The 18,372-nt window shown below is 31.3% G+C and overlaps 2 protein-coding genes across 4 annotated transcripts; both read left to right on the top strand.

Moving 5' to 3' along the window:
- On the top strand, nt 1-9,212 carry LOC126843727 (synaptic vesicular amine transporter-like). Of its 2 annotated transcripts, none has more exons than XM_050581438.1 (13): nt 1-28; nt 396-490; nt 1,675-1,771; nt 1,868-2,046; nt 3,299-3,382; nt 3,676-3,861; nt 5,376-5,416; nt 5,820-5,876; nt 6,723-6,869; nt 6,945-7,088; nt 7,321-7,507; nt 8,433-8,566; nt 8,750-9,212. In XM_050581438.1, coding segments are annotated over exons 1-13 (1,467 nt in total). In that variant the 5' UTR covers nt 1-26; the 3' UTR covers nt 8,864-9,212. The 2 variants fall into 2 exon arrangements, with proteins under 2 accessions (XP_050437395.1, XP_050437394.1); XM_050581437.1 differs by lacking the exon at nt 1-28 and adding an exon at nt 272-329.
- A 2,030-nt stretch (nt 9,213-11,242) lies between these two features.
- On the top strand, nt 11,243-17,869 carry LOC126842791 (equilibrative nucleoside transporter 4). 2 transcript variants are annotated; one of them, XM_050579945.1, is made up of 9 exons: nt 11,243-11,520; nt 12,693-12,847; nt 12,947-13,078; nt 13,176-13,250; nt 13,417-13,637; nt 13,722-13,950; nt 14,019-14,206; nt 14,551-14,797; nt 16,431-17,869. In XM_050579945.1, the coding sequence occupies exons 1-9, from the start codon at nt 11,375-11,377 to the stop codon at nt 16,646-16,648; spliced, it is 1,611 nt and encodes a 536-aa protein (XP_050435902.1). In that variant the 5' UTR covers nt 11,243-11,374; the 3' UTR covers nt 16,649-17,869. The 2 variants fall into 2 exon arrangements, with proteins under 2 accessions (XP_050435902.1, XP_050435901.1); XM_050579944.1 differs by having other exon boundaries at nt 13,417-13,950.
- Nucleotides 17,870-18,372: the final 503 nt, after the last annotated feature.

Raw genomic sequence — 18,372 nt, 5'->3', positions numbered from 1 at the left:
CCCCCGACGTACAACACCTAAGTCCAATGTAAGTATAACGAAACTTATTCGCCTACGAAAAAATAATTATAACGTATACACACTGTCAACATACTATTATTATTACTCGCGGTTGATATCGGCTGTGTAAATATTATTGTTTAACAGTATTTATTTTGAATGTACCCAACAATCAATAAATATTGATAATGATATTATACTATAATAGAAAAATAATTACACACACATATAATTACAGTTTCGTTGTATATAATGAGTATGTAAAGTTCAAGTACTGAGAGTAGAAAATAATTTATAAATTGTTGTACAATGTTAATGCCCAAAACAGAGTACGACCTACGTATGTCGAAAATTGACACAATTGTAATAATAATCGTTATGTTTACAATTTTCAGGTCTCTTCTTTCGAACACGGTGGAGAGCGATCTTGGAGTGATCATTATCGTCTATTTATCTATGTTTTTAGACAATGTACTGTTGACCGTCGTTGGTAAGATAAAAAAACAACATAATAGTGTTTTATTTGATTAATAAATTCCATTCGATAAACGAATACTTTCCGACCTAACGCACAGCTGTATTGGTTTTTATTTTATCAATTAGACAAATCACAATGATTACAAATAACAATAAACCACTTCAAATTAGCATATAATGTATTTTTTCTTATCTCAAAATTTGACTTTTGGTAATTAGACAAAAATTGTACGTTTGAAAAAAAAAGATAAAACGCAATAAAAATGTTTAGAATCTGGATAACTTTTAAACTCCATTCTAAAAAGATATTGCCAAGCAGTTCTTATTTTACTAAACTGCGTATTAAACCAACGTGAATGCTAATTAGCTTAATATGTTTTATAAGTATTGTAAAAAAAAAACAAATAATAAACCTCCTTCATTAACAAATGAGATTAATAACTTTTAATCCAATTATTTAAAAACCGTATTATATACATAGTACGATATGATAAACAATAATAATAATTGTGTTAGGCGCAGTTTTTTTTTTTTTTTTTTTTTTTATTATAAACAAAGAACTTATTAGTTACGGGTTATAAATTGTTACATTCATTTTATAAATTTAGTCTTAAAAATATCTTCTATTGTTTTTAGCTTCGATGCGATAGCTGAGAAGATATTAGTTATTTTTATATAAAAATACAAAAAAAAACGGTTTATAAGCCATGAGACTAATTTAGGCATGGTTTTGTTTGCTCAACATTATAATGGCGCACGTTCGGCAGTATTTATAGGGTCCTCGCTGTCGGATAATATACATATTTATATTTAGAAAACTAATTAATGGCTTATCGCGAGTCGACAGTTATTCAGTACTTTACAGTTTCGGTCGCGCCCCAAAACTGATTAATTTAATTGAATAAACAGAAGTCGTTATACCGATCTTAATGACGTTTTACATAATATTTGTAATTAAGCGTACCATTTTCAATTGTAAAACGTACAACATTTCACATAACAACACTTCTTAATAAACATTATAAGAAAATTTACATTAACTAAGGCGTTGGCACAACCAGAGGGGCGCGCGTGGGGAAGACTGGGGAGTTCAAACCCTTATTATAGTTAATTGGTTGAACTCGGACAGTTTAGACCCCAGGTACAGAACTATAATAAATAATAATAATGTATCATATATTCATAAATGTATCACAGTACCGATAATTCCCGAATACCTGTACACTCAATGGAATAATAATTCATCAAGACCGACCAACGCGACCACGTTGGACCATTCCGCGCTGCTCGCCAGGTAAACGCGTGTATTATTTTTTATTCATCCAGTACGTCTAAACTAATCAAATGTCTTGTGCATTTTTGAATCTGGTATTGTAATAATATGCATCAGCTCATTGCTGAAAATGAAACAAACTCTGGACAACGAAAACGAAACAGTCGGTATTCTGTTATCTTCCAAAGCCATCGTACAGTTGCTCATGAACCCCGTGGTAGGGGTTTTTACATCGTACGTCGGATACAACTTGCCAATATTCCTAGGATCAATCTTGTTAATCATCATATCAGTATGTAAGTAGTTGTCAGCTAAATTTTATGATTTTTTAAAACTAATGTTTCTACTCCCTAACTCCTATCGTAAAAATCCCTTCTCATGATTTCATGTGTTTTTTCAATAAAACCATCCGTAGAGCCTGGCAGTTAAAATAGTCTGCTCAACCTCCTAGCTTTTCCAAATGGCACAGATTTATATGTCCCTCAATCTCCTCTCGTCCATGGTCTCACAGCCTAAATATACACAGAAAAAAACAATCACAATTTTCCATCGTCTAAGATTTGGTCAAAACATCCTTCCTTCTCACTCTTTCCTATTATCTTTAAATTCCTCCCAGTTTTGTACTCTACACGAAGGGAACGTCCCCGGGGACTTCTCTCACTACCTTCTCATTTGTTCGGTTTTGTCCTTCAACAAAACAGCTCTCTTTAACTTCTTAGCTACACACTATATCTTTTCTCCTTCTTCTGAATCTGTTCTTAATTCCCGTTCTGTACCCGTTATTCATTCTCTATTATCCTTTCTGCTGTGCGTTGGACTTTCTATTAATCATTATTTAATTTGTTTTACTGTTTATATTGTTATTTCTAATTTCACATTGTACTACCTAGTTTAAATGTATTGTTAACGTTGTATTTGTAATTTGTCGAGCTAAATAGTTTATCTAAATAAAGGCTATATAAAAGAAATTGTTTCAAACAGGCCGTGGTTTTTAAAAAAATAATAATAATGTTTGGCCACAAAAACTTTAAAACATTTCAGCTTTATTTTAAAAACAAAAACATAGTAAAATACTGTATGGCATACTGAATGGGCATTATAAAGCAGTTACAAATTCAATAATATTTTCTGATATAGTATTTGCTATATTTATTTGATTTGATTTATTAAAGATTAAGTTTTATAATATGTCGTTTTTAAACTTTATTAGTTCTGTGCTGCTAACCGTAAGTAATGATTATATTTTGTCAGGGTTTAGTTAAAGTTTAAAAAGCCACGCCCAAACTATATGGGGGATTAATTTAAATCGCACAACAACGGATGCGTCAGAGCGGAATAAAACGACTTTGTTTCTTACGGAGAGGTCATATTTAAACGCCGAAACTGTTCATAATCTCTTTACACTCGTCCCCGTCCATCGTGCCTCGTTGTTTTGTCATTTTGGCTAAATAATCGTTCGACGGTTTATTATTAATAACTTCGCAGCGCAGATGCTAATATAATAATTGCAAACAAACACAATGCTTACTTATATAGGTTTGTTTTCAGTGTTCGCGTACGGCGAATCGTTTGCTTCGTTGTTAATTGCCAGAAGTCTCCAGGGCACTGCTTCGGCGCTGATCGGCGTGTCAGGTGCGTACAACCAGACCGAAAACTCCCCCCACCCCCCAAACAAATATGTATAAGGTCGTACGCAGCTTTTTTTCAACTTACAGATTTTTCACACTCTGATTACATCTATAGAAACGACCTGGTACATTGTGAAGGGGGGGGGGTCGATTTATTGTTGAGTAACAAAATGAGTTTGAACGTTCATTTTATTCAACCCGAAAGGTCGGAAAACGTGAGATACGACCGTTTTCGTTGGGTGTGTCGAATCGGTAGATACATACTTCAACAACGGCTAAGACGATATTTATTTGCAGGCATGTGCCTGATAGCCGATCAAAAACATATGTCGGAACTGAGACGCAGTAAAGTTATGGGCTTAGTGATGGGAAGCATTGCTCTGGGCGTACTGGTCGGTTACCCGTTTGGCGGTATACTTTACGACTTGGTAAACAAGCCAACGCCGTTCATTATTATCATTGGCGTCATAACAATAAACTTGGGTGAGCATATGGACAACGTTAAAATAGCATAACACTTGGTAAAAGTTATTAACGACTTAGTAGACTTATAGACTTAAGTTATATTTTGCAATTCAAATTTAAATTATTAAGCAAAAGTGCGCGTTTAAGCGTTCTGGTGTTTTAAGGAAACTTACAGACCTACAATTATTTGTAATTAAAAATATGTGAAACACTCAGCTTAACAATAACCATACTTTTTATAGCAAATAATTACACTCGACGTATGTACATAGTTAAATTTAGCCCATATAAATAACCGACACTTTTATTTGCATTTATTAATAGTATTAATACTAATAACGTATTTTATATTTGGTTAAATCAAAATTGGGTTTAACTTTATAAGTCAATAAAGTTTTACGGCTAAGCATATGTCTATGTTATAAAATGTCGTTTCGTTTTTTTTTCCAAATATTATTAGTTATCATAGTAATTGCTATAATAATTAATAGTAGATGTTGTTAACCTACAAAAAAACAATATATACCTAAACTATATAGGCCATGTGGAAAAGTGCTACACATAGATGCACCAATATTGTCTATACTGTAACGCCTGGTAATAATTTCATAAAAAAAAATTAATACTTTTTAAGTAATAATGTAACAGTATTATTGTAAACATTATTTTTATATTATTTTTTGGTAGGAATTATTTTTATTTCAGTATTAAAAAAATGAATATGAATTTTTATCTTAAATCAATTGTCAAACAAAAATCATACCCACAATATTAGCAATCGTTTTACGTTATTATTATTATTATTATTAGCATCATGAAAAAAATTGCATAAATAAATACATATCCTTAACATTCAAATTATACTACATTTACCGTCCGCCATCAACAAAACATATTTGTCTAAATTTCTGGTTAGGTGAATAACGGTTATTACAAAAAGGTTGTCATTATACAGTTATACAAGAAACATAAAAGTCGCTTAACACTTTTTAACGAATATTATTTATTATGAATTATTGATAAGTATTCATAATACATTCACTACTATTTCGCAAGAAGGTCGTATACGCATTAATGTATTGTGAATTTGGATAAGAAAACGGGAACGATTTAGGTCGCTATTTTAAAGACATTTAAAAATAACAGTTACAAATCATTATTTCCATTAAAACATTCAAATAAATCAAATCTGTAATTTAGGTTTTTAAGAAGTAAAATAAAAAAATGGTAAAAATACGGTAATAATTTTGCAAACAATTTCGTTTAAGTATTTAAATATAAGTATAGTGCACGGTCTTTAGTTTAACCAAAAATAACATTTTAATCATCACTTGTATCATTTTTACATTACATCACATTATACAAATGTATAAAAAAAGAAGCCTAATTCCAATACCAATTTCAATGTCAAAATATAAATAATTGTACTTAAAACTTATTTTTAGATTGAAAAAAAAAAATAACTTTTGCATTTTAAATTTTGCAAATATGAGTGATTAAAAATAATTTCAATAAAATGTTTTTATTTACAGGACTACAGTTGTGTATTTTAAGATTTAATCCAATAGGACAGGTAATAATAAATATTTTAAACGTAATCCATTAGTAAACATCGTCACTTCACATAACTGTACAATCTTGTTTAACTAAAATAGAAATAACAAAATATTTCAATATAAAAATAACGATAAATTATACAGAATGTTAAATGCATAATATTATGTCATAATGAAAATATTAAAATTAAATAGCCATAATCTTTTGTTTTATTTAATCTATTTTTTGCATTAAATTTAAATATTTTACACCATTACGAGTTTTTTAGTTATTAAAAATAATTTTATATATTTATTAATTTAAATAACTTATTTTTCGTTATTTTAATGTAAACATGTTGTTATTTTAATTTTTAAGTTTAAAACAGTAGACATCTTCACTTAACTTTACCATTATTACAAAATATTTTTTTATTTTAGATAAACCCATTCAAGAAGTTACAATTTAATCAAATTTATCACGACAACAAATTCGAGGTAAACTTGTAGTAACATTTTGTAAAATTAAAATTGTTCTATATGACTTTTCGAATATTAAATATAGTTTGAATTGTTGTTTTCTATTACTTAAACCGTAAAAAAAAATAATAATAAAATTCTTCACATTGCCTTTGTATCATAAAAAATACTCCTTTGAAATATTTTGTAGCTAGCCTAACCAGGCATTTTATGATACAGTCATAAATTTCTGTAGACAAATTTAAAGTGTTGGCCTTTTACACGCTACATGCATTGCGGTTAGTTTTTGTTTAGTAAAACCGAAATAACAATAAAACTATATTATTAAATAAAAACTTATATGGTTATTTTACGTATTAAAAATAGTTTACACATTTGACATTTTATAATTAATAAAATATGTAAATTGACATTTATTCATATTTTTTCTCGTGTAGTCTATTATTGTAAAGTATATCTTTTGTTAAACACAGAAAGTACAGGCGTTTATTTTACCCTAAATGGTACAGTTTTACTATCAAACAGAAATGTCGCTTCACATTTAGGCACAATTTTTATTCGTCTACTTACTGTAAAATATAATCATAGATTTCAACATTTTTTTTTTATTCGATTGGGTTTTACGATTCAAAATCGTAACTGTTTTCCGGTTACTTCACTGGTCATTTGATCCATAACCCTTGGTAAATTTTAAACAATTATTTTCTTGTGTATTAATTTTGATAAACCATTCGACCAGAAATAACTTTTGTTATTTATTAAATGAATCCCGATCAGATTATTTAGTTAAAGGTGGCCATTTTTTGTATTAATAAAATTATATTCTTGCTCCTTGCTAATTGGTATGTGCATTTTTTTTGACAGGCTCGTTTTGACAACGGTAACTGGAAAGACCTTCTAAAAGACGGATACGTTTTGTTGATCACTACCGCTATTTGTTTGACGTCGTCGGCAATGGCTACACTTGAACCATTTTTGCCAATTTGGCTTATACAAATCATAAATCCGCAAGTAAAACTATTCGGAGCATACATTTATAAAAAATATGTACCATAATCAAATGTATAATTTAAACTGTTTTCAAAGAAGTGGCAGCTAGGAACGGTTTTCATTCCAGACAGTCTTGGCTACTTGGTTGGTACCAATTTTTTCGGCAGCTTAGCATACGAAGTGGGCCAATGGAGAATGGCCGTGTTAGCTACGTTATTGGTTGGCATATCTGCGATTTTGGTGAGCCTAAGTTGGACTTTTGATGCCACAAAATTGTACCAAGCATAATATGATTTCGTCATAATTTTAGAATATACTGTGTTATTATGCATTCTGTTCGCGTTTTTGTCAAATGCAACTGAATCCTAAGTGCCTTGCTAAAAATATTATTTTAGTTTTTTTTGTACTGGTGATTTATAATGGATGAGTTATATTTGTCTCGTTAAATACATTTTTCTATTACATTGTTTAGATTCCATCTGCCACGTCAATGCTAGGTTTGATTTGCCCACATTTCGGTCTAGGTCTAGGCATCGGAGTGGTCGACTCGGCTTTAGTGCCTATGCTGGCTAGTCTTGTTGACTCGAGACATCCAAATGTACATTATGGATCGGTGTACGCACTCCAGCAAACTGCCGTCAGTCTAGCATACTTCATAGGTAAGTTCTATAAAAAAAACTTAGTTCTAAAAGTATTTAGTACATTTTAAAAAAGTTTGAAACGTCGTCGTCAATATTTATCATAAAATAAAACAAATGTGTACACTTTCTGCAAAGTTGCGAAAGGTAAAAATGAGAATATAATGCGTTTATACGGGAGACAAAGTGCTGACGGTGATATTATTTTAATATATTCATGTGTTTTGTGTATTATAATAATACATACCACACAACTTCTACTTTGTTATCATGTTTTTATTTCTTTATTTTGACATAAAATAGAAACTCTAATGTAATAACAAAAAACGAAACGATAACAAAAACAAATCAATAACAAAAAACTTGTAATATATGTTACAGTATATTACTGTAGGTTACACATTTTTACTCTTTATACATGTGTTAATACACATCTATAATATATATTAACTAGAGTCTATACCGTACAACACGATTTTAGAACAATGACTAAAATACATCCAATTTTTCATCTAGTTATTTAAATGGTATTAATAGCGTCTTCTGTACGTTTGAATAATTTTCTTAAATATATTTGAAATAGTTTTTTTTTGCTAACTTCACAAATGATTTCAGTTACAGACATTTTTTAATTTTTTTTTTTTCGTTAATTAAAAAAAAAATTGACATCATTTTAAATGTAAATTGTATGTATTATAGTTTTATTCCTAAAAACAGCTCCTAAAAGTATTCCTTAATGTATTATTTAAGTATTCCTTAAAGAGACAAACTTGAAACGTTAAAATTAATACTTGATAAGATATTTCTCTATTATACATTTCATTCGGGGGAATCTAATTAACCGGCACGACACAAAGCCAAAAAACTCGAACCGTTTCAGACCATGATTATGATTAATAATTTTTAAAATTATTTATTAAACTCTAACACATTTGTCCGATTCTAGGTCCAGTTTTAGGAGGAAGATTCGTTAAGTCAGTCGGGTTTCCTTGGTTAATGAGAACTATAGGCATACTGAACTTAGCGTTTTGCTGCGTGCTAATATTTCTGGTTGGAGTGACACACGATGAAACCGATAAGGTAATACGATAACGAAATTTATATGCTTAGAAGCCAAGGGATATCTATATAATATTTGACATTGTTGGCCCGTGCTACATAATAGATATCCCTTGGCATTTTGGCTCCCGCAATTTTAGTGGTGTCTAATTAATAATGTAGTTTGCCTGATATAGCATTCTATACCTACATGTTTCGCAATAGATTATAAGCAACGGGAAATGTGTAGCGGACTACAATTCTACGAGCGTAATACCTCAATTGAAGGTGTCCAACAACACTTATAAGAAACTTGAAGAATCCGAAGAAGAACACTAATGACTCAATCCAGTCCGTAGGGATGTCGAAGTCACAATCAAATTTGTTTCATATTATTGAAATAGTTTAATGTGTATTTCTTCGATAACCTTAGGCGTTTTAAAAAGGTTTAAGTTTTAATTGCTTTGACACAAATGTATGCTGCTTGTACATTTTTATTCAACCTTGGGTTTACATAGAAGATTTTGCATAAGTCCAACAATAGCTCTCGAGTTTTTTCCCCCTTACTTTAGTTAGTAATAATTGTGTAAATTCGCTTCGATTGTTTTAATCCTTAAAGTGTGACTTGGAAAAAAAGCAAACATATTATACTCGACTGGTTACGACCGTCGACTGTCAAAGCTTACCATTCCGCTATATAATCTAAATTATTATTAAGAAAAATATATTATATATTTATAAAATAATTATTATTATGTTTAGAATTCAAGCTAATTTGTATTATTGTAATTTATAATATTATGAAATATACAGTTACTGGTACTATACAACTCCATAGGCAATTAATTATTCCCAAAAATGATGTTCTGTGACCTAAATACGGTCACATAAAAGGCGTAAAATATTTTATTTCATTTGTAACTCATTTCGCAATTCTCGGTATTAATGAATCTTGCCTGGCATTGAAGCAGAAGTAAACGATGAGGGTTTGAGAGGCCAAAAGGCATTTATTATTTGAAATGGGTTAATTCGTCTTCCAGGTTATATACTACACTTAGTAAAATCGTTACCATCGAAATGGTGGAAACAAAAGACTGAGCAAAACAAACATTTCGTGACAAATGTGTTTATACTATTTCATCCTATATGTAACAAAAAAGGTAATATAAGGATTACAATGTCACTTCACTCTTTTTGAATGTCATTTTTAGAGAAAATTATCTAATTAACACAATATAATGATAAACTTTAAGAGAAAGTACTAAAAAAAGATACACGTAAACCGTATCAATTACACCCTATAAAATAGATAGGACAGAATTGAAGAAAAAGAAATGATAAGAAAAACCAAAAATAGATATAGGAAATTTCACTTAATTTAATTAATGAGAAAATTAAAAAACGGTTTTAAATACACTGTCCATCCTCAAAAAAAAAAAAAGAATTGCATTGTATTAAAAGGTTAATGTGTAATCTTTGTATAAAAGCTTTTCTTACAATTTATATGAAATTATATAATAAGCTTTGTTCCGCGCTCTGGTGTACATTTTTGTCGTTAAGGAAACGAGTCAACACCGGCAGATGGTGGCAGATATTATTACAAAACTATTATCTTAAAACTTACAAAAAAGAAATTACAATTTCTCTCGATCACCTTCATTTCAATAATAAGGACGAAAAAATAATAAGAATATATATTGTAACAAAACGATAAAAAAAAATGTTTATTTATTAATAATGGTTTTTTTAATCAAACTAAATCGGACCGAGTAGTAAAAAAATATTTTTTATGAATAATCCTAAAGAAATTGTCAACTATCTTACAGAATTTTATACTCCCTAATGATATATTTTTAGATAACTACGTTACAAAGTTGACAATGAGTATAGCTATCTATTTTTATATTTGAAACATTTAAAAAAATACTATGCTGATTGTACTGGATACTACGTATTTTGTAATTACTATAAAGTAATTTTTGAGTTTAAAACTAAGTTGAAATTTGTACTATCCCATTTTAAACATCGTAGAATTATTAAAATATTATAAACCTGTATTTTTACAAGCACACATTGCAAGATGCGTGCTTGCCTAGAACAGTAACCTTCTCAGTCTGGGCCAGCTCAAATACTTTTCAAAAGTATTTGGAATACATTTTAAATATTTTTAAATATAAAATATTATATTGATAAACCACTGACAGTAAAATTACTTTTTTTTTTTGAAATTTCAATAAATATAAAATTAAACAAAATATAATTACTGTATATTGTATATATATATATATTTTTTTTTAAAGAAAAAAACCTAAATTGGGACGCAATTTTTTAACTATACTGTTAAAACTTAACAATACATTAATTTTTATGTTTTACCTATTCATCGACAAAAAAAAAAATACTCAATACATATTTTTGAAATTTTTCGAGTTGTTGCAGTTTTAAACTGAGGCACCGATTTAATATATGGTTTCATTGAAAAAATCACTGTAACGTGAAAACATTTGGACAACTCTGTACTTAGTCAAGTCTAATCGGATAATACCCGATGGATATATTTTTGGGGTTTATTTTATTTATGTCGTCCCCCTGTCCGCCGTCACAACGGTTTAGCGTTGCATCGATCTGCCGCGTCCAAACGGTTCATGCGCGGTGTATAAGCCACGGCCAACAGAGCACACGGTACGCAAGTCAACATTGTTGTTGTTGTCGCCGCTGACAGACGTGCTGGTGTGCGTGCGATTATAGTAATAATAATAATAATAATAATAATAAACCATGTCGTTTGGCTGTTGATTTTTGTTCGCGAACATTGACAAGCAAGGCGTAGCGTTTTGCCAACAGAGAGAGATGGACGAAAACTTGAGCAGAGGGTACGTGGCCCTGGGCAAACGAGTCAATGTCGGAAGGGAGCCCAGACCTCCCGTCGATCACAAGGACCGTATTTTCTTCGCCATGACGCTGGCCGGCGCCGGATTTCTGTTTCCCTACAACAGGTACCTACCTACCTACCATTGCCCTACTACAATACAATGAGCTGATAGTACTTGAAATTAAATTAAAAAAAAAAAAATCATTACCCACAGTAATGGTAAAGGTACGCGGTACCTACGCTCAAATCGAATTGGTCGATTCAAACGGTCCGTTTGGCGTGTAATGGCGGGTTTTAGATTGATTCGATAATACCATTGTAAACAAATCAAAAATAACATGTGTAGGTAAATTTAATAGTAGACGTGTGCCCAAGACACTCACGGTACGAACAAACTATACCAACTATATCATAGTATACCAGGAGAACCGCAATCGGTCTTTTTCCTAGTTTTCTTCACATAAACTATTTATCAACACTTCCCCTCTTAAAAACGAATCATTTTATTACACACCATTCTGAAAACCATATGCCCGCATTAAGTTAGGTTAGCTTAGGTCATGTCCCAATCATAGACGTCAAGTAAACATGTGTTCGAACGCCCGGCCCGTTAGAATTTTAGTGCAAAATGCAAACACATGCATTTTTTTCAGGTTAATAAGACGCTACTGTCCTTTTTTTTGGAAGGGTTCGGTGTAGGACATTGTTTGCCAAACCTTAGTTTAAACTAAAACTTAAGTGTATATGTATTAATTAATACAGCAATGGCGATCAAATTATCATAGCGGCCATAATACCGATTTTGAATACAACTCTCATTACTAAATAGAATTTAAAAAATTCGCCAACGTACAGCTCTCCAAAATATTATATTCTTCGAGTTTAATTATAGCTGTCTTCACTCTAAACCTACTCAAAAGTCTATAAGCCCCGTCAACACGATTTTTACTTGTGAGTATAGGCGTAACCAGGGCCGTCTTAGGCTATGTAGAGGCCCTTGGGCACTTAGAGTTTGGGGGCCTTTAAAATAAACAAAAAAACTTAAAGATGTATATTGTATTAACTGGACGTAACACTAAAATTATCCTAATTGAATACACTCTATTCGCAGAGCTTAGTAAACTATTAGATTCGCGTTTAAAATACAATTTGCAGTTACTTTGATAATAATTTTAAAAACATTTTCTGGTATCGAACAATTTTAATATGTATAACCTTTGATTGGCCGCACTTTCACTTACATACTTAAACAGGTACTTAATACTATAAATAAGTGACTTTTTTTGTCGATTTTAGTTTTGTCATGGCTGTGGATTATTTTCAAATTAAATATCCATCGTCGATGGTGATTTTCGACATGACGTTGGTCTATATTATTATGGCGTTCTTTGCCGTGCTCACCAACAACCTACTGGTCGACACGTTATCTTTTAAATGTCGCATCAATATCGGTAAGTTATATAATACTTACATAGATTTTAATTGACCGTCAAACCAATCTCGAATACCATTGGCAAGATCCTTAAAATAAGAGTAATTAAAACTTTCAGGTTATGCCTTGACCACTACTACACTGTTGTTCGTTGGCGCCGTTGAAATACTTTGGTCGGAAATGTTCTCATTGAACACATCTTACTACATTAACTTGGTGGCCATCGCAATCATCGCCTGGGGCGCAACAAGTAAGCGTTTATTTTTTTCAATTAAAAATTTAAGTTGGTTTTTTATTTTGTTCCCAAAATTATAACCATGTTATTTTTTTTTATTTCTGCCACACAGTTCAACAGTCCAGTTTTTATGGATATACGAGCATACTGCCCGTCCAGTACACTCAAGCTGTCATGATTGGAGAAAGTTCGTAACTGCAATAATATATATATATAGCTTTAAGCTTTGTAAATAATATATTATTTAAAATAAACACACCAGACAATCGTCAAGTCTTCTACCTAGTATTTTCAAGCCTTGAAAATGTCATAAATTGGCGTTCACATACCTACTATATTTTTTAATTTTCTAGGTGCCGCTGGCCTGTGGGTGTCCCTCGACCGAATCACCACGAAGATGTTGACCGATGACTTACAGTTAAGCACGTTTTGTTTTTTCCTATTCAGCCACGGCGTGGTAATGTTGTCGTGGGTTTTCTTCCAAATCGTACAGACTACAGACTTCATTAAGTTTTATATGGCCCGTAACGAAGAATCGAAAAAAAGAATATCCCTGGAACCTACCGAAGAATATGTAAGCATAGAACTAAATATTCTCTCATCGTTACTGAAAATGTACAACGAGAAAAGCAATTGTTATTTCATTATTATTTTTCAGGCAAACGCTGAACAAAACCAACCGGAATCGCTGTTCGCCGAGACCAGTCTGAGTATTGGGAAAAATGTATTTCCGAAAGAAGACAACGCGTTAAGCTTTGCAAATCCCGCGTACGATCCAAATGCTAATGTTCCAACGTACAAAGTCGAAGACGTCATGGTTCACATCGAAACTCACTCGTTCAAACTGCGAAAATCCACTTTTTCTAATATGTGGACAAAGTTCAAAAGTAAGTCTGACACTCTTCATTGAGCGTTGATAACACGTGTGTACCTACAATGTGCATATTTCTTTCAGACGGTTATTTATTGCGTTTCGAAGTATCCAAGCTTATATGGAAACAAATGTTGGCCATTTTCCTATGTTACTTTGTCACCCTGAGTATTTATCCGGGCGTTTTGACGGACTTGATCAGTCCCAGATTCGGCACTTGGATGCCTGTGCTGGTGATGACAGTGTTCAACTTGTTTGATCTTTTGGGGAAGGTACGACAGACTTTCTCGATTACATCAATAATTAGTGTATGCTCAGTTTTGTACGACACCAGATTTTGTAACAATGAGAATACTCAAAATAGAGTCTGACGAGAAGGACCAATAGTTTGTTTATTTGCGAATGTAACTTGCTGAAAGTATACCACTTTACCGGTTTATCGTTTCATAATATTGTACTTGTGTAAATATGTTATTTATAATTCTGAATGATAAGTGTGCACGGAGGAAAGAAATAAGGAAACAATGTCAGAAGAGGGTACATTAATTCCATTAATTCCCGTTACTTGGTAGTCGATTAGAAACATATTGCTATAGATAGTTTCAAATGTTTTCAGATACTGAGTGCTCATGCATATGAGAATTGGGACGATAAAATACTTAAAGTCACCAAGGTGCGTCTCCTCATGATCCCAGCCATCTTGCTCATAGTGTTCGTGCAGCACCCGTTCCACACGAAAATCTTTAGCGAGTTTTTGATTTTCTTGGAAACGGCAGCACTTGGCTTGTCCAACGGCATCACGGGCAGTGTGCCCATGATATTTGCTCCGGCTAAAGTCAACAATGAGCGTCGTGAACTCTCAGGTAAAATTCAATTTTTCTCTCGTAGAAAAGACTATAGATCGTCGTCGTTCATCTCTTATCAATTATACAGAAATTATCAATTTCCCCCTATCGCCACCCCATCCTCACATCTTCCACTCTCATAGTCATCTCATCCCTGTCCCCCCCCCTTTCACTCTATCCCCTTTTTGTCACGCAAATCATCGATAGACCCCCCCACAGCAAAAAGACATAACGATGTCTGAAATAGGTGTCACCAGCTCAAAATATGAGACTGTCTAAACTTTTATGAAAAATTATTGAAAATAGTCGAATTTTTATAGTACGATTGGAATATTTTTTCAAAACTTAACACTGTCCTGCGAAAGATTGTTTTAATTGTTGTTTGGATTAGAGTATGTTATGCCTGTTAATATATCTAAAATTTAATTTAACAAAGTCTAAATCTGAAAATGTTTCGACATATTATATATATATATATATATATATATATATACCAATACCCTCACAATCAGTTAACAAAAAAAATGTACTTTAGTACTATTAGATAAAAACTTTTTTTAGAAACGTATTTAGTCTATCAATATTATAAACGTAATTTATTTAAAGAGTTCAAGCAATAATATGGCCGCAGACAGTTTTGTTTTTTTTAATATTTACATTTTTTAAACGACATACTTATTGTATCATGTTTTAATATCTACATTTGAACAAACTAATTCATGCACTCTCACCTCTATAACTACCTATGAGTATTATTTTTGATAATTTGTAATATGCAGGTTATAGTGAAATTCAGTATTATTTTTAGATATTAAAAAAGAATAATACATGTCGCATCCACTTATAATTAGTGAAACAGATCTTTTCGTCAATTAAATGTCCAGATTATAAATTCACCAGTGGACCTTGGTTAGATTTTGCGAATAATCTTGTAAAACTGCAGTGAAAAAGCGATAGGTAGGTAAATTGTATTTTGTTTTTAGTTCATTTTAAACGGGACTATCCCAAACTGACAAGATACTAAGAAAACTAAAAACATTTAACGTATATTAGATAGGTTAGTTTAGGTTACAATGGTAAAATAGAAAAAAATTAAAAACCGATTATTTTCTCTGCACAAACCAACCAAACTTTGGAAACCAGGGACGAAGAGTCAGTATTAACGGTACAAAGGACTAGAATAGTAGATAAAATCAAGGGGACTTTAAAATTGGCTGAAAAGGGGCGGTTTTAGGATATTGAGGAAGATGACATGATAAGGAGATACCATGGGGCAAGTCAACGCTAGACGTTAGGTAAAGCCTTTAATTTAAAAGTCAGTCTGGAGCAAAAGAAAGTCACACATCTATTTCGTCATCTTATTCATCAATGCTCAACACTGACCTTCATGTGGTCTTACAAATACTTTTATTTCCTCAACTATGCTGACTCTCACTCTCTCTGTCTCCAATACTAAAACGAGTTCACTACGTCAATAAGTGTTGATGTACCCTATAACCTCCTCGCTAATGAGTTTCAATGAATTTTTGTAATCTGGAAATTACAGTCGACGAAAAGAACTGTTTTGCCGAGTGGATGCAATACACACACATGTCATACGTTTGTATGTTAACGAACTAATCAACCGTGTATCGGTTGAAACATTGTTTAGGCAACATCATGACGTTTTCGTACATAGCTGGAACGACGATGGGTAGTATTTTCGCATATTTGTTGGACAAGATACTACACTACGAGAGTGACTATCCCATCAGCGTGTACAACAGCGAATACCACAAAATGGAGACGTACGTTATAGAGCAGAATCTACTGAACATCAACAACACTTACGCTCATAATATCACGGCCAAGGTGATACGTCATTATTAACAGCCAACTGGCTATCGACTCATATCAATTGAAGTGTGTTGTCAAGCAAAAAAATTGAATCGTTTTTGTTGTAAAAAAAAAAAAAAAATGTTACCCGATAATAATTAGTTATGATAACGACTAAATATGACACTATTGTTGTATTGCCAGGCTAGAATTGAGTAAATTTGTATACACAATTACATACAATATACCGGTACTTAAAGTGTACCGTTAAGACAATTTTCGTTTATCCAGAGAAATGTTGTTCCCAGTGGTAAAGTGGTGTTTTTTTTTTTTTAATTTGTTTAAGTAAAAACTAGGAACATGTTTTTCTGTTTAGATACGCAATATTTATCAAAAAGTAAACAATATTATACTCAAAGTTATGGCCAAAATTAGGTTATTATTCATCTGGTAATACACACAAGTAGGCGACACTCGCCTCACAAAAAAAGGAATTTTCATACCCCTATGAATATTTACAAATATAATTGTTTCCAGTTTTCAATTCTTACATTAATAAAGATTAGGTAACAGTAAACCTGTTGCACAGTTAATGCGTGTCACTTGAAAATTGTTAGCCAAGTCTCAAGGGTCACTTATGTAGTGTGTTTATATCATGTGTACCTATGTACGATTTATGTATACAGAATAAGTCTAAGCAATACTCATTTAAGTACAATTTACAGAGGGCGCTCAATCTGAAGACATGATATGATAATTTAAATTTTAGATGGTTATAATACTTAATCAACCTAACATAAGTAAAAACAAAAAGTATAATTTGTAAACAAAATTATGCAAACAAGTGAACGCTAATTTACTTAATATATGGCATTTAAAAATAATTCAGTAATGTACATTTTAATGATCATAAAATAAACTAACTTACTTTTGTATCAATATTTTTAATTATTTTCAAACCCCACGACAATTACAATATATCTTATACCTAAACATTGATTGGCATGTTACAAGTGTAGGAACGGATCCTCCAAAAAAATTATGTTTAAGTTCATAATATTATATCTCTATTATTACAACTCCGGTTTTTGGTCGTTGTGGCACTTATCATAAAAATATTGATTACTAGGTACCCTTATTTGTATAATTTATTATTGCAAACTTGAGGAATTGGAGTAACAGTAAAATATAAGTATTAGTGGAAATAACTCGAAAGACTGGTTAACCCTTTTTATTTTCATTGCCTACCTACCATTATGTTTTATATTTATTGTATTTTACTATAATATTTGTTAATATATATGTATATAATATATGTATTGTAGTAATTATAACTTTTCGTATAATGAAGATTTATGTTTATTATTGAGTCTTTAAATAAATAATATATTGTATTTTATTGCAAATATGGTTATACATACATTTTATGATTTAAAGCAGAAATGTGTCCACTGAGGTACTAACTTTAATATATTGGGACAATCATTCTACAATCAATTTTCCAATAGCGGTGAATCATAAAACCCGTTATATTTGGTAAAACGAAAGATTGTACTCCATTTTAGTGCGTCAAACATCTTGCATCAGTTAAACCTTCTACCAAGATTGAATATAATAATATCTACCAATTATTTTATAATTTACATAAAGACAAACATATGATACTAATATAAATAAAATAGGTAATCAACAAAATAGGAATGTGAAATTGTCAGAAATGTATGTTAAGCATGCTGTCAACACCAATAATATAATTATTTTCCTTTTAAATATGAAAT

Source organism: Adelges cooleyi, unplaced genomic scaffold (assembly GCF_023614345.1).
Source record: "Adelges cooleyi isolate 19-005CV unplaced genomic scaffold, UGA_ACOO_1.1 ACOO_flye_CR_arks_rails_tigmint_CR_PRNA_574, whole genome shotgun sequence".
In the NCBI taxonomy this organism is placed as follows: domain Eukaryota; kingdom Metazoa; phylum Arthropoda; class Insecta; order Hemiptera; family Adelgidae; genus Adelges; species Adelges cooleyi.
Note: the sequence above shows the minus strand (reverse complement) of the source record. Positions and strands in the feature narration are given on the sequence as shown.